Source organism: Acomys russatus, chromosome 29 (genome assembly GCF_903995435.1).
Source record: "Acomys russatus chromosome 29, mAcoRus1.1, whole genome shotgun sequence".
Classification (NCBI taxonomy): domain Eukaryota; kingdom Metazoa; phylum Chordata; class Mammalia; order Rodentia; family Muridae; genus Acomys; species Acomys russatus.
In genome coordinates this window covers 14,221,807-14,249,704 of record NC_067165.1, presented here as the reverse complement: position 1 = coordinate 14,249,704, position 27,898 = coordinate 14,221,807, and the positions used below count along the sequence as shown (strand labels likewise).

Below are 27,898 nucleotides of genomic sequence, written 5' to 3'. Positions count from 1 at the left end.
GCCACGCTGGCACACACACATGAAGGTCTTGAACACTTTCCACGTGGTGCTCCTGCACTCCTGCACGTCCTTCGAGCCTCATGCACTTTGCAGACCTCGCAAGCGTGTGCACGGGCTGGACATTCTCACCAAGCTTGTGCCCACCCATCCCCCGTTTGTTTACACGCCCGCATGCATTCGTTCATGGAGACGTCACACATGCTCCTGGGTCTTGTTGATCGCTCTCTTGCTCTTTGTGTTGACCTCGTCACCTTGGTCTGTTTTCACCAAGGCACTATGCACTGGTCCTACTTGTACCCCTGACTGTGGCCTGTTCTTGGTCATGCGTGACTCTGGCTAGTACTGGCAGCCTGAATCCCAGAACAAGCCAGTTCTCTATCACTGCATGCCATCAGCCCTAAGCCTTGCTTGTCCTAGGCCGGATTCAGAGCCTGTATTTGCTTTTAGTTACATTGTCTGTCTGTCTGTCTGTCTGTCTGTCTGTCTGTCTGTCTCTCTCTCTCTCTCTCTCTCTCTCTCTCTCTCTCTCTCTCTGTGTGTGTGTGTGTGTGTGTGTGTGTGTGTGTGTGTGTGTGTGTGTGTGTGTGTGTGTGTGTACAAAGACTAACATGAACTCTTTATGTTTTGTTGTTTTGGTTTTTCGAGACAGGGTTTCTCTGTGTAGCCTTGGCTGTCCTAGACTCACTTTGTAGACCAGGCTGGCCTCGAACTCAGAGCGATCCCCCTGCCTCTGCTTCCTGAGTGCTGGGATTAAAGGCGTGCGCCACCACTGCCTGGCCTGTGAACTTTTTTCAATATGTAGACAGACCTTCTTGATAGTCCATTCAAGGCTGCTTAGTCCAACTTAATGAGCTTGAATGCTGACAGGAGCATGACCACACACATTCAGCTGCTGTTTCCAGATCAGACCTTGGCAGTTTGAGTAGCCGGAGCAAGAGTGAGAACCCTGACAGAACTTACACAGTGACTTCAGTACAGCTGCTGGTGACCCACCTTGCATTCAGATGGCCAATGAGGAAAAACGACACTCATTTTTAAAAAACTATTTGTAGAACTTGATTTAAAGTCAAGCATTCCTTTCTCACCAGTTTTAGTGATCTGAGTCTAACAGTGCTTCCGGGAACATTAGTCTATCAGAAAGCCACTTGTGTGACCCAGAGCAGTACCCATTGCTGTGGTAGGTGGTAACTGGGTTGCCAATGCCCCGAGTGCTGTGCTGAGTTCACTGGTCCCAGACTGACATCATTAAGGTCAAGAACCTAAAGGACCCCACTCACGCTGGTTCAAGGCTGGTGAGCCCCCAACGTGTGCCCCTTCGTCCCCATCTTTAAGCATTGGCATTCCACATGCCACTTACCAGCACAAGCCTGGCGTTTGAGCATTCATGGAACAGACGGGACCCACCAGCCCTTTCAGGCTTTTCAGGGCCCTTCCCTGCTTCTCATTCTCCTTGGCCCTGAGTTGAGAGCTAGACAGGGCTAGAGAGATGGCTCAGTGGTTAGGAGTGCTTGCTGCTTTCCACAGGACCCAGGTTCAGTTCCCAGTGCCACATCAGATAGCCTACAGCCACCTCTAACTCTTGGGGATCTGATGTCCTCTGATGCCAGAGCCTTCACAAATACCTGCAGCACATTACATACTCACACTCACATAGACACACACAAACACATAAGTAAAAACTTTTTAAAATCTTTATTTTGAAGATAAAGAACAGTGGTGCTGCCATCCCCTAAATAAAAGAGCACTGCTTTTCCCTGTTAGAGAAGTAGCCTAACTAGTGTTGAGCATCTGAAAAGATTTCAGACTGCCTTATCTCCACAGACCTCCTCTCTCCCAGGGAACAGAGAAAGATGCCTGGTCCCTTGCCACCCCTCCACCCATCCCTGAGCTCAGCTTACTTACCAGACAGGCTGCAGTCTGGACCTGGACTGCAGCTCCAGCCATACTCACTGGGGACCCTGAGCAGACTCGTCCTTCCTCAGGCCTGACTCTTAGCTATAAAACAAACCCATGTGAAATGGCCTAGTGCCAAAACCCCTCAGCCCTTGGCCTGCTTCCTTGAGCCTCTTGTCTCTCTTCCTTCTCTCTAGCACCAGCCGGCTACGGGCTATGGCTATCCTTGGAACAGAGGGTCGAGGCTCCTTCTCCTGCCCTAAAGCCAAGACTGAGGGGAGCCCTAAGGTAACACATTGTCACATAATGGTGAAGTCAGCACTGGCCTGGGTTATGTTCCCATCCATACTGACTTGGCTGGTCCTGGGCTATCATTACTAAAGCCAGGAGCCTGAAGAACCTCTGCTGGGTTGGGTCAAGGCTGGTGAGCCCTCAGCACACAGCTCCTTCTTCCTCTCCTCAGAGCACGGGCACTCAGGTCACCACCTATCACCTGCAGCGGGCACTGCCCGGTGGCATCATCCTCATGGAGCTGACGTTCCAGGTGAGACAGGGGGAACACCGTGTGGGAGGAGCTCCACCCGCCTCTCATACCATCCTCACCTCATCTCACCCTCTCCTCAGGGCTGCTACTTCTGTGTCAAACAGTTCGCCCTGGAATGTTCCCGCATCCCGATGGGACAGGCTGTCAACTCTCAGGTTTGTGATGGGGACAGGGTAATGTGGAGTGGACAGAGAGCTCAGATGCAATCATTGCCACCCCATTCTATGGTGGGCACTATGGCTTCATGACCCATGTAGTAGGCGTTATAGCCTAGTGATGAATCAAGTGCTGGCTGGACCGTTCTCCTGTCTGACCCTGGGAGGTCCACACTATATACATTCAGCTATAGCCAGCACAGAGAATGGCTCCTGCCCTGTGCCAGCACAGTGTGTAATGTGATACATCAGGTCAGTGCCATGCAAGACCTGGTCTGATGCAAACTGGGGACAATTAGCACTGTCTGTGTAATCACCAACACTGGCACTTGATTATTATTATGTCCTTGTCAGTCTGCCTCAAGGCAGGCCCTTGATACCCCAGAGGGCCAAGCACTCAGGACTGCAGTTAGTCAAGTAAGTTCAGCAACCTGAAGTCCTGGCTTGCTTGGTTTGGCTCCTCGGGTTGCCAGAAGTGTCACAATAGGGCCTATGCCTTTGTTGTAAGCACACGTGCACCTCTGAAAAGTGAGGATCTGGTAGGACCCAGTGCAGTCAAAACTGCCTCCTCTCCACTGCGGGGAGTCCCGTAGCTGGATGACTCAAGCCTAGCTCCACAGAGCTGCCTTCGCTTGAACATCGAGCAGAGATAGGTGGTCACAGTGTGCCACAGGATAATACACCCAGAAACATAGTGGCTTCGTGTGTGGGGACGACTTGGACCACAGCTTCAAAAGGAAGCGTGGTTGGGCAGGTCCTCACTCAGGCTTTTCCGTGAGGTTGAAGGGCTTCCCTCAGCTTCCTCTGAGCTCTGAAGTCTGTCTAGGCTCTCCTTGTCCCTCCTCTAAGTCTCTAACCCCGCACAGGCTTCGCTCTGTTTCAGTTTTGTTTCCTGAGATAGGTCTTCCATAGCCCAGCCTGTCCTGACTCACCATGTAGCCAAAGATGACTTTTCACGCCTTATCCTCCCACCTCCCCCTCCCCCTCCCAGCTGCTAGGACTTCATGCTGGGAGGTGGGAAAAGCTGACCCTGCTCCCTGTCTAGACTGCTTCAGGACACCACTGCCCACTAAATGCCATTGGCCGTACTGAGAGAAGAGCAGTTTATTCCTAGGCAGGTGATGAGTCTGAAGGTCACAGAAATAAGTACTTTGTCCTGGGACACAAAGCTAGCCAGTGGCAGACATGGCTGTAATCTAGGTTTCTGTGGTACTGCTCTCACCCTGGTCTACTTTGGCTCATCACACTGCCCCTGACTGAGATCTGTGTAGTATCTCTAAGGTGGATGAGGAAGCTGCAGCCTAGAGAGGCAGGTTACCAAAGCCAGGTAGCTACTCTGGCCCCTTCTAGTGTTTGTTTGCTTTTCCATCAACTCCAGGGGTTCCCAGATGGAGCCTGGTGGCACCACACACCCTGCTGTTAACACTGTTGGTGGAGCATACCCTAACCCTGCCTCTTCCCCTCTCCCGTGTTCTTCCGCCATCAGTTCATTCAACCAGGAAGTCATACAGACTCAGACAGAGGAGGCTCACCCTGGCCTGGCCCTGGGGGTTCCATAGGAAGCTTTATAGTGAACAGTGAGACTTAGGCTTGGTGTCAGGCAGATCAGCATTCTAGGCAGGGGGCACACGGGTATGAAGTGCAGAAGAGCGAGTGCTGTCCTTGGGAAAGGCAGGAGAAAGCTTTCTGATAGTAGCTGGCAGCCAGCCATTTTCTGTCCGTGTCTTCCAGTGTCCCCTGTGTTGTCTATCATCCCATGTCCAGCTACTAGACTGTAAGCTTCTTGACAGCAGTGCATTGTGTCTTGCCTTACAGCGGTCACCGGTAAATCCATGGTAGACCTTGTGTGCCAGGCTCGAATGCAATAGTAAAATAGCTTAGCCACCCAAGTGGCACCAGCTCCCTATAACCAGGGAGGCACAGTATTAGAAAGCGTAAGAGGAAGGTTCCCCATGGAAGCTGTGCTGGCTGAGGGAGTTCTGCTGGGCCCGCAGCAGCAGCAGCAGCAGGAAGCACTGCCAACCTTCCTCTCTGCCCAGAAGGAAGGACATATGGGTTAGGCAACCCGTGTTCCCCCACCCTAACCCTGCCTCCTGTGGTTCCTCCCCAGCTGTCCATGCTGTTCACAGAGGAATGCGACAAGGTCCGTGATCTGATGCACGTGCATTCCTTCAGTTACGACTTCCACCTGCGCCTGGTGCACCAGCATGTGCTCGGTGCCCACCTGGTCCTGCGGCATGGCTACCACCTCACCACCTTCCTGCAGCACTTCCTGGCCCACCACCCTGATGGACCCCACTTTGGCCGAAATCACATTTACCAAGGTCAGGCCTGCCCTGGTAATACCATGAATCGCTCACTTTGCTTCTACCATGTCCGTGCTTTCCATCTTGGACAGCCGGTTGCAGACCAGAATTAGGGCCCTATGTCCTGTGTTACCCTGGCCTCTGTTCCGAGTGTTTTATTCCATCACAGCAGCATTCCACGGGAGCTTGGGGGCTCCCCTGCAAAGCAAAGCCTTGGTAATCCCATGTCCTGCCGTGCCAGCTCAGGTTGCTTGTCCTGCTCAGTGTCTGTCTGTCTGTGACTCGCCTCACAGGGACCCTGGAGCTCCCCACCCCACCCATTGCTGCCCACCAGCTGTACAACTACGTAGCTGACCACGCCAGTTCTTACCACATGAAGCCACTGCGAATGGCCCGGCCCGGTGGCCCAGAGCATAACGAATACGCTCTGGTGTCGGCATGGCACAGGTAAGGCTAGGAGGCAGCTTCCAGCACAGTAGGGCTGCAGTTGGGGGCCGCACTTGGAGTAGGGAGATGTATGTTTTCTTGGGCACAAGGGTCGGGACTGGTTTCGTTCCCGCCTCAGAGTTGGCATCTTTCTCACCCTAACTACCCAGCTCTGGCGCCTATCTAGACTCCGAAGGACTTCGCCATCAGGATGACTTCGATGTGTCTCTGCTTGTCTGTCACTCTGCTGCACCCTTTGAGGAGCAAGGAGAGGCTGAGCGACACGTTCTGAGGTCGGATCTCTTTCCTTGAGTGTACCTGTTTCCCAGGTTGCCCCACTCCTACCCTGAGTCTGTTGCTGTGACACTCGCCTCTCCTGCCCCTCCCCTCCCCAGGCTCCAGTTCTTCGTGGTGCTCACCAGCCAACGAGAACTCTTCCCAAGACTCACTGCTGACATGCGCAGATTCCGAAAACCATCCAGGCCTCCCCCTGAGCCAGAGGCTGCTGGGAGCTTGATTGGTAGCCCTGGGGAGGCCTCGGGGACTATGCTTGCCCCAGGGCCAGCTCCTCTGTTCCCACCACTGGCTGCAGAAGTGGGTATGGCTCGGGCACGGCTGGGTCAGCTAGTTAGGTTGGCTGGTGGGCACTGCCGGCGGGATACCCTCTGGAAGCGCCTCTTCTTGCTGGAGCCACCAGGGCCTGACCGGCTGCGGCTAGGAGGGCGCCTGGCGCTGGCTGAACTGGAGGAGCTCTTAGAGGCAGTCCACGCCAAGTCCATCGCCGACATTGACCCCCAGCTGGTAAGAGAGCTGACGCCACAGGGCTAGCACTGTGTCCAAGGGCTGGCACTGCTTCCAGCAGTTCCATGGGTGGCCGGGTTGGAAGAAAGGCATCTTTGGGTGACTCTGGGTGAATAGGCTCAGGGCTATGGCCCCCCACCCCCAGGACTGCTTCCTGTCCATGACGGTCTCCTGGTACCAGAGCCTCATCAAGGTTCTCCTGAGTCGATTCCCCCAGAGCTGCCGCCATTTTCAAAGTCCGGACTTGGGAACCCAGTACTTGGTGAGTCTCATTGGCCCCACTCTAAAGGAAAACCAGCAGAAATCTTCACCAGACATAACAGAACTATTGAGGGGGCCCAGCCTTACCAAACGAGCTCTGCCTTATGTTGCTGTCTTGTTGGAGTTGGGCCACACCGACAGCCTGTGACACCTTTGAGCACTGGGTAGAGAGCCTGAGTACATGATTGCTAGGAAGTGGCATGCCTCCCCAAGTGTGGCACTCAGACCTCTCACCCACTACCCTGCCTCGGGATCTGTGTCTCAGCAGTGTCCCCAGAAGGCCTGTGCACACTGGCATGAAGGACAGGAAGAGAAAGCGCCAGTGATGGGGTGATGAGTGTGTGTGTGTGTGAGAAACTAGAGACTGAAGAACACAGCTGTGCTTAGGAAGAGGCTTCAAGTGAGAGTAGGAGTTGCCAGCATGGCATTGAGCCTGGAACAAGATGGACCACAGGTCATCCAGAGACACTAAGGCTGCAGGAGGGCCAGCCAACGGGCATTGGGGCAGCAGTGATGGGAACACTATAGCTGAAGTGATCAGAGGAGGGATGATGGAGTCTTGGGGCAGGTTGAGTCTGTGGTCCATGAGATATGTGGAGGTCCCTGATCAAGAGAGAGATGTAGCCGGGCGTGGTGGCACACGTCTTTAATCCCAGCACTCGGAAGGCAGAGGCAGGCGGATCACTGTGAGTGCGAGGCCAGCCTGGTCTACAAAGTGAGTCCAGGACAGCCAAGGCTACACAGAGAAACCCTGTCTCAGAGAACCAAAAAAAAAAAAAAAAAAAGAGAGAGAGAGAGAGAGAGATGTAGGCTCGGCTACCTTAGTACACGGTACAGAAGCCCTGAGGAGAAACCGCCCGTGGTAGACCCCAGAGCTGAGTGCTAGGGAACAGCTGAGGTCAAGAGGCAGTATGAGAGCTAGAGCAGGGTGGAGGGATAGCCCCAAGGGTGTAGACCTGCCCTTCACTGATTGGCTTCCCTCTCATGGCCTCTAGAAGATTCTGACAGGGCTCTGACAGATAGGTTGAGGCCCAGTGAGGCAACCCCATCCTGAGTGACCCAGGCTTGTATAGATCAGATCAGACACGGTGGCAGGAGGCAGCCTCACAAGCACTCAGGGAAACCAGCCTCACTCCTCTTCTGTTTCGTCTCTTGCTTCAGGTGGTGCTGAACCAGAAGTTCACCGACTGTTTTGTGTTAGTGTTTCTGGACTCACACTTGGGAAAGACGGTGAGAACAGAGAGCAAGGGGTTTCCTGGAGGCTGCACCTCAAGTCCTCCCCCTCAGCCTTCTAAGGTTGGGCCTGCCGTATCTCTGCACCCAGCCCTCTGTCCTTCCCACGGCCCCTCTCACCATTGCACCTCTGTCGTGTTCCTCACAGTCTCTGACGGTGGTTTTCCGAGAGCCCTTCCCGGTGCAGCCCCAGGACAGTGAGAGCCCCCCTGCCCAGCTGGTCTCTACCTACCACCACTTGGAGTCTGTCATCAACACGGCCTGTTTCACTCTCTGGACCCGCCTCCTCTGAGAAAGTGGAACAGTAACTTCTTTGGTTGAATCATGGATCTAAAGCTCGCCCATTTGAGGCAGGACAGACTGGCACTTATGAGCCCCAGGGCAAACCCAGACACAAACTGACCCCAAAGGATCGTTGTAACTGTGTCTGGGGAACTGCTGCTGCAGCCTGGCAACAGGGACCGCCCTCTCCCAAACATAGGTGCTGAGTGGCCTGGGCTCACCTCAGGCCCCTCCCTGGGCACTTCCGGAAGAGAATGCCTCCTGCTGCACACCTGCTGGAGTGTGCCAGGGAACTTCAAGTGAACTAGCAAGCACTCGGTCCTTAGAGCTCTGCCGGTGAACTGCCTCACAGTTTGTCACTGTCTGCCACCTGCATCCTTGGCCCTCTGGTCTTTGTTCCTACTTGGCCACCATTGTTGGACATTACCACTGAGATAGGGCATTGGTTCTGATCTTGGCTCTGCCTCTCAAGCACCTGTGGCCAGGATTCACCTCCTCCCGCCCCCATTGGACCTTGGGTTCCTCCTCTGTGGATAAGGAGGACTCAGAACCTCCTGCATTCACAGCAACCCTGGTCCCTACTGGAGCGTTTGAGCTTGAGCTGCGTGTCCCTTCTCAGTGGGAGGGAAGTAACCAGAGACATTGAAGCATTAGACACTGTGTGTCCCCTACCCCTGTAACATACACATATGAAACTGCTCAGTGTGACTTTAATTCATGCGAGCCTTGGGGCACCTGTCCAGCAGCCTGCAGGTGCCGAACAGAACCTCACCGGCCAGTCCGTGGGTGGCCCTTGCTGTCCCAGTATGAACGTAGCCAACTCAGACCCTCCATCGTGTCTCCTGTAGTAAAAGAGAGGCAATGCCATCTCAACCCATAAGGCAGAGGTCAGCCCCGATCCAACATCTGTCCTTCCAGTGGGTGTCCCTGCCCCAAGGTACTAAGAGCCTCACCTTGAGGCCGATACTCGCAGCCCACAAATCCTTGGTAGCCTTCATCCTCCAGCAGCTGGAACAGGTAAGAAAAGTCCAGCTCCCCAGAGCTGCATGGCTCCCCTCGGCCTGGGACCTGTGCCACCTGCACATGCCCTAGGGACAGAAGGGGAGAGACATGGGCGTGGGGGAGGGAGGGTGACAAGGATAAGAAAGAGCATCAGGGGCTGAAGAGATGGCTCAGCGGTTAAGAGCACTGACTGCTCTTCCAGAGGACCCAGGTTCAATTCCCAGCACCCACATGGCAGCTCACAACTGTCTGTAACTCCAAGACATGACACCCTTACACAGACACACATGTAGGCAAGACACCAATGCACTAAAAATAAAGAAATTATTAGAAAAAAAAAAAAGAAAGAAAGAGCATCAGACCAGGAGGGAGTTGGCCTGGGGGCCTCACCGATGATGGGCAGGAACTCCCTGATGTTTCCTGTCAGATTTCCATCCATGATCTGCCAGTGGAAAATGTCCTGGGGAAGAAAGTGCCAGTCAGAACCCTGGACCAGAAGACATGCATGGCCTTCTGAAGAAGCACTCATTTTCCACTCACCATTTGCAATTGAAGATTGGGTCTTCCAACCTTCTGCAAGATGGCTGCCGCTGCAGCGGGTGGGGGGAGGAGTGGGGAAGTGAGGGAGACAGCCATGAGACTTTGGAACATGAGAGTCAAAGAGGACTAGGAGGTGGCATAGGACTAGGTTCCTACCCTGCTGGGGGGTGTCCAGGAAGTACTGGGGGTCTGTGATGCGGGTGTTAATGGGCTCCAGCAGTCCCACGAGGTTCTCCTAGAACCATGTTGGAGGCTGTCAAGGGTTCCTCCCCACATCTGACCCATCCTTGCTCAGATTTGTACCTCATCTCCTGTCCCCACTGTGTAGCCCCTCCTTCCCCAACACACCAGGTGTGTGTTTCCACCTCTCACCTGAGCCAAAAGCCCAGCAGCATGCCTCAGGTTCTCCAGGAAAACTGCCTCCATCTCATCCCTGACTGCAGCTCGGTCAGCCCCTTGGGGTACCCGGCCAGCCATCAGGTGGATCCTGTGGAAAAGGTGGTCGGGCAGGGCTCATGCTGCCCTATGCATCTCTTTGTAGTTGCCCCCTCACTATACCAGCCTCACCCCCTCTCCCAGGTCTTCTGTTCAGACCACCTGAGGCACGAAGCTCAGCCATCGCTGCAGCCCTATGCCATCAGGGTCTTGCCCATTACGTATCCCCTCCTGGACTTTTATTACATTTTACTTATTTATATACTTATTTGTTCTATTGAGACAGGGTCTCTCTGTGTAACAGTCCTAGCTGCCCTGGAACTTCCTTTGTAGACCAGGCTGACCCCCCTGTACTCTTAACCTTCCCCCCCCCCCCGCCCTGCACTCTTAACCTTTCCCTTTCCTTGTCATGCTTGAGGCTCACTTTTTCCTCCAGACTTTTAAAATCTGTGTTTGTGTGTGAGTGTTTTGCCTACATGTATGTATGTGTGTGCTTGGTGCCCTAGGGGGCCACAGGGTGTTGGCTGCCCTGTATAGTGGACCTACAGATGGCTGTGAGCTGTCATGTGGGAACTGGCAACCCAATCCAGGTCCCCTGCAAAACGGCTACACCATCTCTCCTTGAGGCTCCACTTTTAAAAATGGTTTTGGCTCCGGCCCTTTCAGACAGCCCATGTTGCTTAACCCTGCTTCCTCGCTTTACATTTTAGCCTCTTCCCAAATGCTTCCTGCCCCTACGCTGACCAGCAGTGAGCCTCTTACTGCCGCTTGCTTCCCGGTACTTCCACTTGTACTAGGCCACTTGTAGGGCCTGACATCTATTCGCTCAGCCCCACTTTCAGGCCTCCTCCGGAGGGCCCTGCCGGTGTTCAGGCCCTTGGAAGTCACTGTTCACCACCTCCAGTTTCATTAACTCAGCTGGATACAACAAGCCTCCTCCTGCCCCAGCCACAGCCTCCTTGCCTGAACAGCGTGCCTCTCTATAAAGTGGAGGTGTGGGCCTGCCAGATTGAGCTCCTCCATCTACAAACAGCTTTCTTCTAGTCAAGGTTAGGTGCCCGCTCTGCCCCACCCCCTGCCGTCTTCTTTCTTGACCTTGTTAACTCCTAACCAGACCCTAGCTCCCAGCATGGGATCCCAATATGAGATGAGCTTTACAACGTGGCATACTGAATGACACTAATATGAAATAAATTAAAAAAAAAAAACCAGTCTACAAAGGCCGTGGATCACAACTTCTCCCAACCCGTCTGTGTGGTCAAGGGAGGGCAGGGCAGGGTACCTGGGGCAGCCCAGAGCCTTGGCGTACAGCACAGCCTGCTCCAGGCCCTCTCGAAAGGCCGCCTGTCTCCCGGGGACGGCCCCCAGCCCCATCTCCCCTTTCTCTTGGTCTCCTGCGGAGAGAACCAGCGTCAGTGCGGGCCTGGCTCCCGGCAGCCCTCGCCGCTCGCCGCTCCCCGCCCCGGGCGCGCACCCCGCGGCGTGTTGATGAGCACCAGCCGCAGGCCCGCGGCCCGCGCCGCGCTCGCCAGCACCTGGGGCGGCTCGGCATACGGCCAGGCCACCTCGGCCGCCTCGAAGCCCGCACGGCCCGCGGCCTGCAGCCGCTCGGGGAGCCCGGAGAGCTCCGGGAACAGCCAGGAAACATTGGCGGAGAAGCGGAGCGGAGCCATGCGGGCGGAAGGCGGCGGCGAGGGCGCGGCCTCCGGTCAGGAAGGCCGGCCACCGGCCGGGGGCGGAGCGAGGCAGCCCCAGCCCAGTTCAAATAAAGGGAGGTGGACTCCGAACTAATCGCCCGGTGAAAAGAAGACAGCTGTTCATTAACCCCCGAAAGCTGTGAACAAATAGCTATATTTGAGCTAGAGTCTCGAATTGTCACAAATACTGGCCCAGGACTCCCGCCGCTATGCTCCTGCCTCAGCCTCCCTAGTGGGATTGCAAGCCTACCTCCACCACACTCGGATCTTGATGCCAGCAGCTATTACATCGCCAGCCCATTGTTTTTTTTCCTACACTAAGTGAGCATTTTTTTCACCTCAGAAAATTCGAATCATGTTGTATAGTTTTATGGCCTATCTTTTTTCCAACGACGATCGATTAGCATTCCCCCGGGTCCTTTAATACTCTTCAAATTCATGCCAATCGTTCCTTATTGTGCACTGCACACGTAGACAACCCATAATTATTAGCTTATCGATGTGGACGGTGTGTGTACGCGCGAGAGCACACGCGCTGTAGGAGTACTTTAAAACACCTCTGGGTCCCCATCTCTGAATCTTTTTCTTAGATTCCCTTTTAATGGTGTCCATCACAGTGCTTGCCAGTCCTGGATGTTATCCATAAAAGAAACTGCTGTACCAGAGTTACTGCCCGAAGCAGCTGGGGGCGGGGCGGCCTCCGCCTTCTCTGATTGGGCCATGGGAGTACCCAACGGGTAAATAGATGATAGACAGACAGATAGACAGACAGACAGACAGACAGAAAGATAGATAGATAGAAAGATAGATAGATAGATAGACAGACAGACAGGCAGGCAGGCAGGCAGGCAGGCAGGCAGACAGATCTGTGAGTAATAGGTAGACAGAGGAGAGGTAGAGAGCTCAGAGGATCCCCATTGTCCCCGGTAAAGCTTCCTCTGCTCCTTGACACAAATTTGAACAAATCTTTCACGTGTAAAAACACAACTTACTGGCCACATAGAATTATATAGCCCAAAAGTAGAAACAGGCTTAAATTCTTTTTAAAAATTAGTTTGGCTTTATCTATGTCGGTGAGCACACTGGTGCAATGCCGACGAAGGCCAGAAGAGGGCATTGGATCTCCTGGAACTAGCTGCCATATAGGTGCTGGGAACTAGACTTGGTTGGATCCTGCGGAAGAGCAGGCAGTGCTGTAACTGGGGGGCCTTCTTCCCCACCCAGTGTAAATGTTTCCCCCAAAGATTTATTTACTTATTTTATGTCTATGAGTACACTGTCTTCAAACACACCAGAAGAGGGCACCAGATCTCATTCTAGATGGTTGTGAGCCACCATGTGGTTGCTGGGAATTGAACTCAGGACCTCTGGAAGAACAGCCAGTGCTCTTAACCGCTGAGCCGTCTCTCCAGCTCCTAGTTTAAATTCTTGATAGCTATGCTATAGTGCTTACTGAAAGGTAAATTTATAAGGATCGAGTGCATCTATAATGCCAAATACTTAGGGGACTGAGACAGGAGGTACTGTGAGTTCAAGGCCAGCCTAAGCAAGAGAGCAAGGCCTTGTCTGAAAAAAAGAAAGGAAGCTAGCCTGTGGTGGCACAAGCCTTTAATCCCAGCAGGCGGATCTCTTGAGTTCGAAGCCAACCTGGTCTACAGAGGTAGTTGTAGGACAGCCAAGAAAGAAAGAAAGAAAAGGGAGAAAGCTGGATCGCTGTGAGTTTGAGGCCAGCCTGGTCTACAAAGTGGGTCCAGGACAGCCAAGGCTACACAGAGAAACCCTGTCTCAAAAAAAAAAACAAAAAAAAAAAAAAAAGAAAAGAAAAGAAAAGAAAGAAAGAAAAGGGGGAAAGAGGGGGAAAGAAAAGAAAGGAAGGAAGACCGGAGTTTTAAAATGTAAACTTATACCACACTCCTCTGTAAGTAGAATTCATCTCAGCCTATTCCCTGAGAGCCAACACCAGGGCCCAGGCTGGCTCATCCAGTCCTTAAGCCACGTGTTTGGAGGTTCCACTTCTGCAGCTCTGCCTCAACGACAGACCCGCCAGGCCACCCGGTCACCTGATTTCTTTCCCAGTTGCAGTTGAATTGTCAGTTAGACCTTTGCCTCATCCTGGAGCCTGTCTCTTGGCTAGAGTCCAGTCGGGTCGTGACCTCTTAACTAAGTTTAGCTGGTGAATCAGTCAGCAGGTTTCAAGTCCAGAGTGACACCCGAGGGAGGATAACTCTCGGCTGTAAATTCCTGACCCGCACCAGGGTAATTCTACTTAAATCCTAACCGAAACCACCGGACCCCAAGTTCTGAATCAAGGACTAAATGTTCTAACTCACAGTGCCCCACCTTCAGGCTACTTTATGGCACCAGAGAGAGCATATGAGCCAACTAGACATGACTCTCTCTTTCTTTCAATGCCCTTCCATCTTTCAATAAAATAAATATAGGCAGAGCACAAGGTCCATTAACATGATCTTTCCCCTTTTTTCCACCCTAGAGATTGAACCGGGACACCTGTATGTGGAGCACAGTGCTTTTTCCGCTGACCTACACCTCAGCCTACAAATTATTTCTTCACTCATAACTTGATCATCTATAGTGTCGAGCATTGATTTTTTTGTTTTGTTTTGCTTTGTTTTTTGTTTTGTGGCACAGGGATCATACTAAGTTATTATTCCAAGTTTCCACTCTTTGCATTTAACTTTTATCCAGAGAGTCTGCACAGGAGACACGTTTCATTATGACGTCAACAACCTGTAAAGAGTTAACGGATCATAGCTAAAAACTCGAGGGTAGGGTCCAGAGTCTCATCTGGTCATGTGATAGCATCTGCCCGTGTGATCTTGAGACAGCCACAGTCCTGTGTGCACCTCACCCCACGTCAAACCCTCCATGAGATCCCGTTAGACACCATTCAGATGGGCAGACATGAGAGTCTGTACCAATGCCCGGTAGGATCTGGAGCAACTGTGGCGCCTCCTCCTGGCCGGTAGGGATGTAACTCACTCTAACCTCTTTGGAAAAACAATTTGGCGTGATCTTGGAAAGCTGACGTGCCCTCGACCCAGCAGGTCCTCTTCCACGTGTATTCCCTGAAGAAACATTTGTTGAACCGTGGCAGGAACAAGCCTGATGATATTCATAGCAACGCAGTTTGCATAGCAAAAGGACAAAACGAGCCAAATGTCCACTGAGGCACATGGACGTGCGTTGTAGCACAGAGGTGCGGTGTTGCACAAAGAAGGAGGAGACGAAGCCAGTGGCTCCGGTGAGAATTGGAGCAGTGGGAAGTTTGTTGGCGCTGAGGAGTTGGTAAAGTCTGGTTCAAATGGAAAACATTAATGTGATGGATGGGTTTTCTGTTTTGTTTTTAATCTCTCAGAAACATAATTTTAAGAGAAATGTATACTGTGCATGCTTCCATTTTTCTTAAAGATTTTGTCTGATTTCTGTGTGTGTGTGTGTGTCAGTGTGTAGGTGTGCACGTGAGTATGGGTGCCTGTGGTGTCAGATTCCCTGGACTTGGACATGGGTGCTGAGAACCTAACTTGATTCTCTTCTTCTGTGGTGGGCTCCTGGGGTTGAACTTGGGTGCAGGCTTGTACAACGAGTACCTTACGCACTAAGCCACCTCACCAGCCTTGCTGCCACTTATGCAAAGGCAGGGAAAGCCACTATCACGTGAGGAGATACAAACATCTCTGTCACTTAAAAAAAAAAAAAAAAAAAGCATGTTGGGCTCGAGAGATGGCTCAGCAGTTAAGAGCACTGGCTGCTCATCCAGAGGTCCTGGGTTCAAGTCCTAGCAACCACATGGTGGCTCACAACCATCTATAATGAAGTCTGTTGCCTTCTTTCTGTCCGATGTTCTCTTCGGTCATGCAGTCATACATGCAGTAGAATGCGTAAATACACAAATGCATAAATAAATAAATCTTTTTTTTTTTTTTTTAAGGATGGGAAGAACAATCACAAAACACAGCATCCTTGTGTCGGGAGGGAGGGGAACAGAAGCTACTGGGGACCTCGAAAGTCGTTGTCATCCCTTCCCTGAGACTGGATGGCGCATCCTCCAGTGCTAATTATATCTCGCTTTTATCACTTACATATGTTTTATGGGCACCAATTTTGTGTATCAGTTTCATATTTAATAAAAACAGAACTTTAAAGCCTTCTGCGTGCATGCCTACCACCTGCTAGCACATTCTACGCTAACATTGTAATTGTGGGGAGCGTCAGAGTCTCAGGGCTTTGCTGCAGGCTCAGCTTCCTTACAACGGTTGTATAGTTTGGGCTACAGTTACCGTTTCTGAGACTGTTCCTGCTCAGGGTCACGGTGGCCCTTCAGCACGTTATCTGCTCAGATGGCATAGTGAGCATCCTACAGCATGCTCCCTCATGATCCATGCCCATAAATATCCAGAGGCCTGGGGTATCCCTTTCCCCTGGAATATGTGACTCGCTTCTGAAAACTTAGGATGATGGCACACACCTCGGAAAGTGACTTACAAAAGAGCTGTGGCTTTTATCTTGGGGTCTTGCTCACCTGCTCTTAGGGAAACCAGCTGCCATATTGTGAAGTGCCCTGTAGAAAAACCTACATGTTAGAAACTCTGATGTCAGCTGGGCGTGGTGGTGCACACCTTAAATCCCAGCACTAGGGAGGCAGAGACAGGCAGATTGATGTGAGTTCCAGGCCAGCCTGCTCTACAGAGCTAGTCCAGGACAGCCAAGGCCACACAGAAAAACCTCGTCTCAAAAAACAAACAGCTGGGCTTGGTGGCACATGCCTTTAATTCCAGCACTTGGGAGGCAGAGGCAGGTGGATTGTAAGGCGCGGCCGCACTTTATAATGGCGGCAACCATTACCACTCCCGCGCATGTGCAGACATAAGCCCTCTCAATGCACCCCTCCCGAATAGGGGCATGCTAATGAAGCACTCAGATGCGGCCCTCTCCACTGCGGGCATGCTAATGAGGAATCCAATTACAGCCTATGAGATCTTGACACGCCTTGTACTAATCATACTTAAACGATGTGCTTGCGGGCATTCGGGGTCTTCCGCTTCAGCTTCAAGGGCGCTCCCAATAAAGTGCGATTGAGAAGAATCCTGGTGTCTGCGTCGTTCCTGCCGGCGGGAGGGCGCAACAGTGGATCACTGTGAGTTCGAAGCCAGCCTGGTCTACAAAGTGAGTCTAGGACAGCCAAGGCTACACAGAGAAACCCTGTCTCGAAAAACCAAAAAAAAAAAACAAAAAACAACCAAAACCAAACATACAACAAAAAAAGAAGCTCTGGTGTCTGTAGTCATTATAACTAAATATGTCACCTTCACCCCTTCATATGTTGAAGTTCTGTGTCAGATATTTTATCTGTGTGACAAACACCTGAGAAAAGCAACAGAAAGGAGACAAGACTTTGTTCTCACGCTTGCAAAGGTTTCTGTCTAAAGTCAATCAGACTCGTTGCTTTGTGCTAGAGGCAAGGCAGAATATTATGACAACAGGAATGCAGGGCAAAGGCCACTCCCCTCACAGAAGCCAAGAAGCAGAGAGGCATACAAGGAAGGAAGAAGATGTGTGTGCAGTGCACGCCCTTAATTCCGTAACTCAGGAGGCAGAGGCATGCACATCTCTGAGTTTCAGGCCAGCCTGGTCTACTCAGAGCTCCAGGATAGCCAGAACTACACAGTGAAACACTGTCTCAGAACACACACACACACACATCAACACACACATGCGCACAAACACAGACACACTCACATAGACACACACACACACAGACACATATATACACATGCACACACACTCATACACACATATGGCTCATGGTTTCAGAGACATTGGCCCATGCTTGGTTGTGCCTGACAGGATTTGTGGCAAAGCAGCACATTTTAGTGGATGCTCACGACAGAAAAAAAACTGTTCACCCCACAGCCAGCAAGTGAAAGAGAGAGGAGGAGTTGGGGGTCCTATAATCACTGTTAAGAGCACACACCCCCAGTCTCTGAAGACCTCTCATGAGGCCCCACCTCTTAAAGATTCCACCGCCTCCTAAGGGAGCCACTGGTACAAGCATGCACCCCATAGGCCTTGGGGAGACACATAAAATACAAACCATGGCCCAATCCAAACTAACACATTGGCTCAAACCTGGCGAGGGTCTAATGCTGGCCAAGAGCCACAAGGATGAGCATAAAACAGAGCCTCCCCTAGTGAGTCTTGAAGTGACACTATGGCTGACAGCTAGAGGAGAGCCTTCTAAGAGACACTGGGTGGGAGAGAGCCCCCTAAACAACCTGGTTTCCTGACCCTAGGAAACTCCACGGCTCCAAGTTTGGAGATAACATGTTAGCAACAATTGCTAGGTAGCAGAGGAATTTGTCAAGAGGACAAGTTCGAGTCTTTGTGGGAACTACTGTCTATCACTTTGATCTTCTGTCACCCAAAGGCATGCATAGGTGTCGCAGTAATTTACTCTCCTGACCCAGGTTGGACCAGTATATCTGTTACAGATTTGGTTGCCCATCCAAAACTCTGTTCCCTCTCGTCTCCTTTTTAGAAAAACTACACTTGTGGAGATTAGTCAGTCCAGGAGACTAACTCTGATGTCAGTGAGAAGAGGCAAAGAAAAACAAAGTACTATGTTTGTCACCTAACACCTCTGCTAAGGAACCAACCAGGCTGCCTTTGTTTCCTCTTAACATTTTCCACAATAATCAAGATTTCCAAGAATTAACCTGCTGTTTACCCTCCCAGCCTCCAGCACTGTGCACACTTCAATAAAAAAAAAAATTTTGAGTCTCTCAGTAAAAAACAACATTATGGTGTTTTGAATGAGCACGGTCTCCCCCCACCACACACACACACATCCCTGTAGATCCATATATCTGAATACTTGGGCCCCAGTTGGTGGACCTGTTTGGAAAGGATTAGGAGGTATGGCCTTGTTGGAGGAGCTGTGTCACTGGGAACTGGCTTTGAGGCTTCAAAAGATTCAAGGGATTCCCAGTGTCCCTCTCTCTGACCCATTCTTGTGGATCAAGATGTGAGCCCTCGGGGCTGAAGAGATGGCTCAGAGGTTAAGAGCACTGGCTGCTCTTCCAAAGTTCAATTCCCAGCAACCACATGGTGGCTCATAACTATCTATAATGAGATCTGGTACCCTCTTCTGGTGTGCAGGCACACACGCAAGCAAAACACTGTATACATAATAAATAAATAAATCTTTAAAAAAAAAAAAAAAAGGAGCCAGGCATGGTGGTGCATGCCTTTGATCCCAGTACTCGGGAGGCAAAGGCAGGGAGATCGCTGTGAGTTTGAGGCCAGCCTGGTCTACAAAGCAAGTTCAGGACAGCCAAGGCTACACAGAGAGACCTTGTTTCAAAAAAACAAAACAACAACAACAAAAAGATGTGAGCCCTCAGCTACTGCTCCAGCGCCATGCCTGCCTATACTGTGCCCCTCACCATGATGGGCGTGGACTCTAACCTTCTGGAACTGTGAGCCCCAAGGAAGCTTTTTCTTCTATATGTAAAGGCCTGACCTTGGGGCACTGGGGTGGTTACGTATTTATATCATTTCATGAATCGGTATAGTTCTCATAACTAGCAGTGGACGGCTGGATGACCCCACAGGGATGCAAAGAGGCCAGTGTCTAACAGGGGATCTTTGTCTTTCAAAGTCATAGACGACGCCAGGGTGTTTAGTTCACTCTCCTCATTAAGTTTTTTATTATCTTGCCCTGTACAAGAACATTTTCGTTTCTCTTCAGCTTTCTTTATCTGAGCTGTTGGTTTCCTATCATTTTATACAATATGCTCAAGCCGGAGCCTATACATCGTGCTATGTATTTCCACGCCCAGCCATGTGTTCAGTTACAGCTGCCTCCATTTAAGAATATCTCCATTCACTTGTCACTCTGCTATTATTTTTTGAGCCATTGAGCCTGCATTTCTAACTCTTCAGAATTTAACTTTCTGACTATACTCAATTCTGCCAGCAATAGTCCATATCACACGGGCTCACGACAGCTTGTCGCGGCGTCAGAAAGGAACGGAAATCTTGGGTAAAAAAATTTTTTTTTCTTTCATAGACTGCTATTGTACGTAAGCATTTATACAGGAATATCCATGATACATCTACATTTGGGACCCTGTAAACTAAAATGTCAGCACGTCTAAACAGAATAATCTCTCACACACCGTACACTGAATAATAGCATCATTATACAAACCAGAATCAAATCACTTTACAAAATTTGCACTTGCATAAGCAATTATCTATATTCTCGGAAGAATAGTACAATATTTGCTATTCCGTGTTGCACATGTTCCTCTTCCAAAGGGGGTTCCTGTAAGCTGCCCCTTTATCCTTGCTTTCTAATCTGTTATTGGGTAGCTGGCTCGCATCCAGAAAAACCTTCTTTCCCTCTCTTGCATATGCATGCTCAATAACAAACAAAGGCTCTGGGCAGCCTAATGGAACGTTAACTAATTGCAAACTCTAAACTCAGCGATACCTCCCGAGCACACATGGTTTTTAACATAAGATACAGGTATAGGCCCTGAGAGATGGCTCGGCGGTTAAGAGCACTGACTGCTCTTCGAGAGGTCCTGAGTTCAATTCCCAGCAACCACATGGTAGCTCACAACCATTTACAGTGTGATCTGATGCATACTGTATACATAATAAATAAATCTTTAAAAAAAAAAAAAAAAAAAGGACCGGAACAAACTCAAAAAAAAAAAAAACAAAAAACAGGTATAATGTTTTTAAGTCGGTTGAGTTTTTTTGTTTGTTTGTTTAGTTTTTCAAGACCATGTAGGCCAGGCTGTCCCAGAACTCATTTTGTAGATCAGGCTAGCCTTGAACTCAGACCTGTCTGCTCTGCCTCCTAAGTGCTGGGTTAAAGGGGCATGTCTTTTATTAAATTGTGTTAATTTTTTGTTTACGGGTGTTTTGCCTGCATGTATATCTGTGGTGCCTGCAATGAGCAGAAGAGGGTCCCCTGGAGCTAGAGTTGCAGATGTTTGTGAGCTCTCACAATCCAACCTAGGCCAGCCAGTTCTTAACCACTGAGCCATCTCTCTGGCCCCTCCACCTAGTATTTTGAAACAGAGTCTCTCACTAAACTTGAAGTTCCTAGATTCTGCTAGTGGCTAACAGGCCCCAGAAATCCTCCTGTCTCCATCTCCCTAGCCCTGGGACTAAAGATGTCTTAACTTCTATGTGGGTGCTGGGTTACTGGCTGAACCGTCTCCCACCTCTTCTCAAAAAATTTTTAAGTCAAGTCCCCGTCTATTACTGGAGTTGAATAACTGCACTATTCCACATTTTTTTTTTTTTAGCCATTAATATTTTATTTTTATGGCTTGAGTGTAGAGTGTTAGCCTAGCATGTGTAAGGCCCCGGGTTTGTTTCCAGAATTGCAAAACAAAACAAACACACTTAATTCCTTTTATGTGAAATATTCACTTCTAGTTTTTTGTCTACTTTATTTCGTGTTCTAATTAAGCAAATTGCTTGTCTAAATCATAGAGAATCTGAATATTTAAGAGCCTTTTAAAAAATATTTACTTATTTATTTTATGTATGCGAGTGCACTATCTGCATGTACACCTGCATGGAAGAAGAGGGCATCAGATCCCAGTAATAGATGGTTGTGAGTCATTTGGTTGTTGGGAATTGAACTCAGGACCTCTGGAAGAGCAGACAGTGCTCTTCTCCACTGAGCCATCTCTCCAGCCCCTGTTTTTGCTTTCTCTAACACACATCCCCTTGTTTGTTTTCTGACAGAGTCTTGTTATAAATAGTCAAGCTGGTCTTGAACTTCTAGGTCCAAGTGATGGTCCTCCCTCAGCCTCCCACATGCTGGAACTATCGTCAACAGTAGGCTGCTGCTTAATTTTTCAAGATGCTGCTGCTGCTCTGCTGCTGCTGTCAGGCTTCGTGTCCTTCTGTGGAAAGAGTCTGTCCTGGTTAGGGTTCTATTGCTGTGGTGAAACATCATGACCAAAAGTACCCTGGGCAGAAGAGGACTTACTTGGCTCACACTTCCACATCGTGGTCCATCACTAAAGGAAGTCAGGACAGGAACTCAAGCAGGACAGGAACCTGGAGGCAGGGGCTGGTGCAGAGGCCATGGATGGGAGCTGCTTACTGGCTTGCTCTCCCTGATTTTCTCAGCCTGCTTTCCTATATAATTCAGGACAGCTAGCCCAGGAATGGTACAACCCACAGTGGGCTGAGCCCTCCTTCATCAATCATTAATTAAGAAAATGCTCTACAGTTTTGCCAACAGCCCAATCTTTTTTTTAAAAAAAAAAAAATAATTTATTAAGCTTTGTTTTATATGCGTCAGTGTCAGATCCCTTGGAATTGGAATTACAGACAGTTGTGAACTGACATGTGGGAGCTGGGAATTGAACCCAGGCCCTTTGGAAGAGCAGATAGTGCTCTTAACCACTGAGCCATCTCTCCAGTCCCTACAGCCCAATCTTATAGAGAGGCATTTTCTCAATGAGGCTCCCTCCTCTCCAGTGACTCTAGCTTGTATCAAGTTGACATAAAACTATCCATCTAGCAGAGTCCTTCCAGAATAAGACTTGGTCCCCGTGTCCCTTCCTTGGTCTTCCCTGGGGCTGACTCAGCTGGCTGCAGGTAACTGCAGCGTAGAGTTGCAAGGCTGGAGCTACGGCTCAATGGGCAGGAGTACTTCGTTGTTCTTGCAGAGGACCCAGGTTCATTCCCAGTACCCACATGGTGGCTCACAACCATCTCCAGTTCTGGGGGATCCAGTGGCCTCTTCTGGCCTCTGTGGGTACCAGACACACATGCATGTATGTGGGCATACCTGTATACATTCAGGCAAACACTCCTACACATAAAACAAGCAAATCTTTGCAGAGAGCATAGTTGTGCCACTCAGTTGAGTCTTTCCCCAATGAGAAATGTGAATCCCGTGTCATTCCTTCACACCACAGGGTCACAGGGACAAGGCCTCTCAGGGCTGACCCCAGAGTGACATGTCAGCAAACACGTTTACTACCAGACCTAAGCCATATTGTCCAGTGTCAGTTTTGATGGTAATAAAAGTAATATTTGTATCTCCATCTGGCATGGCCCTGTGTCTGTCTCCTAATCGGTTCTGGTAGCAGTCAGAACCCAAACAGAAAACAGATGGCATATTCAAATTAGGATCATTCCCGAGGTTTCATAATGGGACTATTTGTGAAGGTGTAGGCAGGAGGCAGGGAGTATACAGGAGATACTGTAGCAACCTAGGGCCTCCAGGCCTAAAAAGTACCAAAGGCAGTATTGACATCCAGGAGAAAAAAATCCTCTGTGGATAGGGAAGAGGACAAGAGTCCCTCAGGCTAAGGACACAGGTGGCTTAAGGCAAGCCTACAGGGAGGGAACCTGGGAAAGGACACAGAGAAAATAAGATTCTGGCCTGGGCTCACAGATCCTGCCCGTTAAGGGGAAATTATGTCACTATTGACCAGTAGGTCCCAAACACGTCCTGGTCCTCTCTTTCTCAAAGGTCCTAGTCAGTGGGAAGCTGACAGAACAATAATGTCAAGACCAGCAAGCCTCAGACCTTTCGAGTGTGACTCTGAGCTATCCTAGCTCCTTCCTCCTGCTCTGATCCCAGGCTTGGCTCCCAGTTAGGTAGCCAAATAGAGCAGAGGTTAAGAAAGCCCACTGAGGGAAAGAAAGAAAGAAAGAAAGAAAGAAAGAAAGAAAGAAAGAAAAGAGAAGAAAAAAAAGTCCATTAATGGGTCCCTGTAAAGCACTTTCTGATCTTGCCTAGGACCTGAGTTTTGTTCCTAGCATCCACGGTGTATCCCTCACAACCACCTATAACTCCAGCTCCAAGGGGGTCTGACACTGTCTTCTAGATTTCAGAGGCACCTGCACTCACATGTGTTCATACACATACACACACACACACACACACACACACACACACACACACCTGTTTTTTGTTTGTTTTTGGTTTTGGGGGGGGTTGAAACAGGGTTGTTGTTTTGGTTGGTTGGTTGGTTGGTTTTTTTGGTTTTGGTGGTGTGTGTGTGTGTGTGTGTGTGTGTGTGTGTGTGTGTGTGTAACATCCCTAGCTGCCCTGGAACTCTCTTTGTAGACCAGGCTAGCCTCAAACTCACAGACATCCACCTGCCTCTACCACCCTACCTCCCTAGTGCTAGGATTAAAGATGTGCACCACAACTGCCTAGCCCACATATTTTTAATTCTGGAGGCCTAGACAGACTGTATCTGATGACAGAGTTTTCCTCTTACCTCTGTCTGTACGCATCCTTCGTTGAAAGAGACCCACATGCCTCCTGTCTACCATTTTAGCAGACGCCCTCAGTCTTGCAGTCACTCCTGGAACCTCACCTAGAAATGCTTGATCCTCAAACAAGGACATGTGTAACTGCGAGGAAAGATGTGGGAGTGCGTCCCCAAACCTCTGCTCCCCCAATTGGCGGCACCACCTCTCAGTTATTCAGTCAAGCACTAACCAAGAAGCCTCAGGGAAGGGACTTTTGCCAACATAAAAAAGGTCCCAAATCAGTTTCAGGAAGATGAACATCGCACGTCCAAGGTAAACAGGTAAATCCCTCCAGGCAGCCGGAGCTTCCCGCTGAGTGGGATTTGAAGGGTGATGCAGGAACAGGTCTCCTGTTGATGGCTGTGAAGACAGAGGAGCCAGGAATGTGGGAGGAATCTAGGTGCTGGCTCAGAACCAGCCAAGGCCGAGGAACTCAGCCTCCTAGGCACAAGGAATTGAATCCGGCTTCACTGGTTGAGCTTGGATGAAGACGCTGAGCTCAGAATGGGCAAGCAGCTCACCCGCAGCCTTGATTGGTTGGTTGATGACTGACTGGTTATTTGGTCTTTTGAGACCCTGGGCAGAGAATCCAGACATCTCTGCCATACCTGATCTTCTGGTGTGCACAACTAGTTGCCTGCTGCTTTTATTTTTATTTTATTTATTTGTTTGTTTGGTTTTGGTTTTTCCAGATAGAGTTTCTCTGTGTAACCTTGGCTGTCCTGGACTCGCTTTTGTAGATTAGGCTGGCCTCACTCACAGCGATCCACCTGCCTCTGCCTCACCACTGCTAGGATTAAAGGCATGTGCCACCATGCCCAGCCATCTGTTGCCTTTAGTGCTAGATGTGTGGTTGTTTATTAGATAACATCAGAAACTAATACAAGAAGTAAACAACAAAATGACACCGAGCTGTAGCAGGGCCCGCGTTAGTGATCACCCCGAATCCTAGAATTCCTCACCTGCATTTCCAATGGCTCCTTCCCAGGCTGCTGTTGTGCCGGGATCATGCCCTCCTCCTCCTCCTCTTCCTGGGGCTGTGGTGAGAGAGCTGGATGGGTTTACCCAGCACAGTGGCTCCCAAAGTGTGGTGGTTCTAACACGTCCTGAAGTTTGCGGGCCACTGCAGGTGGGCAGGGCTTTTCCAACTTTGGAACACGCACGCTTGGATCCCCTGGGGAGATATTTTAAAAGCAGATTTGTTCAGCAAGTCTAGGATGGACCCAAGGTTCTGCTTTTTCTAGCCAGTGCTCGTCAGTCTTTCTGACCCCAGGGGCCACTGTGCTCTGTAGTGAGGGAGAAGAAGTGATATCTAAAGACTCGAGAAAATGGGAAAGAGAGTAGATCAATCGATCGTGTCTGTGGTTCTCAAAGTTTTGTATGAACCAGAATCAGCTGTTTGTTAAAATGTAGATTTCTGGGCACCACTCCCTCAGTTTCAGAGGCCATAGCACCAATGAAGACCTGAGACTCTGCACGTATAAAAGATCTTAAGTGACACTTGACACTGTTGGTCCAGGGACTACACCTGGAGAGCCAGCTGTCAAACATCACACACACACACACACACACACACACACACACACACACACACACACACACACAGTGTTTGCATTAGGTACTTGAAAATGCACCTGGAGAAGTTTTGTAGTGTGTGTGTGTGTGTGTGTGTGTGTGTGTCTGTATCTGTGTGTGTCTGTGTGCCTGTGTGTGGTGTATGTGCATGTGTGGATATGTGAAAACCAAAGGGTGATGTCGGATGTCTTCCTCAGTCACTCTTACTTTTTTGTTTGTTTGCTTGTTGAGACAGGGTTTTTCTGTATAACAGCCCTGGCTGTCGTGGACTCATTTTTATAGACCAGGCTGGCCTCGAACTCACAGCGATCTGCCTGCCTCTGTTTCCCTAGAGCTGGGATTAAAAGGTGTATGCCACCACGCCCAGCCCACTCTCACATTTTAAAATTGCATGTAGTTGTTTGTTTGTTTAGTGTGGAGTGTGTGCATGCCATGGGGCATATGTGGAAGTCAGAAGAAAACTTAGAGGAAATGGTTTGTTGTTGGAGAATTGGTCTGGTGCTTTGTGTTGGTTAATTGTTGCCCCCCCCCCCAGATTCTTACTGCAGACTGTACCCCAAGTATTGTCATTTAACCTTGCCTCCCTGTTTTACTAAGAAAGAAAGCCAAAACCTGAACAGGGCTGGAGGAAAGTAGGCGTGGTGAAGGTTCGCAGGCTTTCGGGACAAAGAGGATCTTGGGAAGGAAAAGCAGACAGGACCCAAGGAGAAAGGAGAATCACCATGGGGATTAAAAAATAAAAATAAAAACAGAAAATAAAAATAAAAATAAAAAAAGAGCCATGTGGGCCCAGAGGAGGAACTCTGAAGTTCCACATGGAAAGAAACGGCCCAGATGAACAACCTTAGCAAGTGTTTTGGGATTATGGATGGGAGGTAGCCCAGATAGGATTTGTTAGAACAGATGGCGTGGGAGAGAAGATGAGAGACACTGACAGGTAGTTTAGGGGGTTACTATCTGCCCAGTCTCAGGTAAAATAAGGCTTATTCTCAAATGCAGCAGGTGTCTGAATCTTATTGATTATGATGGCAGGTTAGATATTACCACCATAATAATTATAAGCCTAATAATAAACATTAATTAAGCTAACAGCAAAAGTATGTCCTTTCAGCCAGGCAGTGGTGGTGCACGCCTTTAATCTCAGCACTTGGGAGGCAGAGGCAGGCTGATCGCTACGAGTTCAAGGCCAGCCTGGTCTACAAAGTGAGTCTAGGACAGCCAAGGCTACACAGAGAAACCCTGTCTCCAAAAAACAAACAAACAAAGTTTGTCCTTTCACCACTTGGGTTCACGGAATCAGACTCAGGTCATCAAATGCATCTTTCCCTGATGAGTCCTCTCACTGACTTTATGCTTGAGACGAGGTCTATCACTGAGCCCGGAGCTCATCTGGTCAGCCAGATGGCTGGCCAAAAACCCCAGGGGCCTGCCTGTCTCTGTCCCCCAAAGCCCCGGGGGTTACAGACACAGGGAGCTAGTATGGGTAGAGGAGACCCAAACTCAGGTCTTCGTGTTTGTGTGCAGGCATTTAGCCAATGGAGGCCTCTCCTCGGCCCGGGATTTAAACACTTTAACTACACTGTCAGTCTCTTTTGGAACACACCGTGTAGTTCTACACTTGGTCCTCAATGTAGTCCTGAGAGTGAAAAGAAATAAAGGGACGGAATATGAGGAGAGGAAGGCTCAGCGTCTTAGGAACTGTGTTGGGTACAGTTAGCATACGGCTCTTATGCAGGGGAGAGCTGGTTCCATCAATAGAAAGTCTTCAGCCCCACTACATCTTCACATCTTTCTTGGGCGCATCCTGTATTGCCTCCCCATAACTCAGAGTCCCACTCCTCCCACAATAACCTTGTCATGATGTAAGAGACTTCCTGGGGCTATTTATTTACCAGACGCTGCAAAGCCTCAGCCCCGATCATCAGCCCCTACCTTTGGTTTGCAGGCATACATATCTACCCTGCAATCACCAGAAACCAAGGCATCCTTTAGAGATGCCATTGGATCATTCTAGACTTCACTTCTTTTTTTTTTTCTTTTCTTTCTTTCCATGGCAACTTTCCCCCATGTTAAACATCAAAGGGGGATGAGAAGAATTATTTAGGTCCTATTGTTCCATAACCGCGCTGGTTGCCAGAGCCGGTGAGTGCTGGTCCTGTGAGGCTCTCTCCCTCAGCTGCGTGTCATCCCATGCTCCCACCACTGCTAAGCAGCATTGTGGCGGTGTGCTACATACACACTGCAGGGCACCCACTTCCTACCCGTTGCCCAGCTGTAGCGCCGCCTTCCTCAAATATGCAGCCACCGTGTTCTAGAATCCGGTCCTGAAGGACTGTTTCCACATTCCACAAGTTTTACCTCAGTGTGAGTCCAAACAGGAGGAAAGATGATACAGCGTAGAAATTAAAACAACTCCTG

At 49.9% G+C, this 27,898-nt stretch overlaps 2 protein-coding genes across 2 annotated transcripts in view; one reads left to right on the top strand and one right to left on the bottom strand.

Moving 5' to 3' along the window:
* Positions 1 to 8,600, top strand: part of Szt2 (SZT2 subunit of KICSTOR complex) — a 46,519-nt gene extending 37,919 nt beyond the window's left edge. Inside the window, exons 63-72 of the mRNA XM_051172098.1 lie at positions 2,091 to 2,181; positions 2,357 to 2,437; positions 2,518 to 2,592; positions 4,703 to 4,916; positions 5,192 to 5,345; positions 5,495 to 5,617; positions 5,720 to 6,125; positions 6,271 to 6,387; positions 7,548 to 7,616; positions 7,768 to 8,600. Coding sequence (XP_051028055.1) covers positions 2,091 to 2,181; positions 2,357 to 2,437; positions 2,518 to 2,592; positions 4,703 to 4,916; positions 5,192 to 5,345; positions 5,495 to 5,617; positions 5,720 to 6,125; positions 6,271 to 6,387; positions 7,548 to 7,616; positions 7,768 to 7,911 — 1,474 coding nt within the window. The 3' untranslated portion in view covers positions 7,912 to 8,600. The remainder of the gene's footprint in view (positions 1 to 2,090; positions 2,182 to 2,356; positions 2,438 to 2,517; positions 2,593 to 4,702; positions 4,917 to 5,191; positions 5,346 to 5,494; positions 5,618 to 5,719; positions 6,126 to 6,270; positions 6,388 to 7,547; positions 7,617 to 7,767) is intronic.
* Positions 8,601 to 8,630: 30 nt separating this feature from the next.
* On the bottom strand, positions 8,631 to 11,579 carry Hyi (hydroxypyruvate isomerase (putative)). The gene is made up of 8 exons (XM_051172095.1): positions 11,353 to 11,579; positions 11,161 to 11,272; positions 9,816 to 9,930; positions 9,600 to 9,678; positions 9,444 to 9,493; positions 9,294 to 9,363; positions 8,855 to 8,989; positions 8,631 to 8,743 (listed from the first exon to the last, which is right to left on the bottom strand). The coding sequence occupies exons 1-8, from the start codon at positions 11,549 to 11,551 to the stop codon at positions 8,670 to 8,672; spliced, it is 834 nt and encodes a 277-aa protein (XP_051028052.1). The 5' UTR covers positions 11,552 to 11,579; the 3' UTR covers positions 8,631 to 8,669.
* Between the last annotated feature and the right edge of the window lie 16,319 nt (positions 11,580 to 27,898).

What these genes read in the sequence shown, in the direction of transcription:
- Hyi (XM_051172095.1), bottom strand. Translation starts at nt 11,551, where the DNA reads ATGGCTCCGCTCCGCTTCTCCGCCAATGTTTCCTGGCTGTTCCCGGAG. An exon ending in GCTCATCAACACGCCGCGGG is followed by an intron (nt 11,273 to 11,352) that starts GTGCGCGCCCGG and finishes TTCTCTCCGCAG; the next exon opens with GAGACCAAGAGAAAGGGGAG. An exon ending in CCTGGACACCCCCCAGCAGG is followed by an intron (nt 9,494 to 9,599) that starts GTAGGAACCTAG and finishes CACCCGCTGCAG; the next exon opens with CGGCAGCCATCTTGCAGAAG.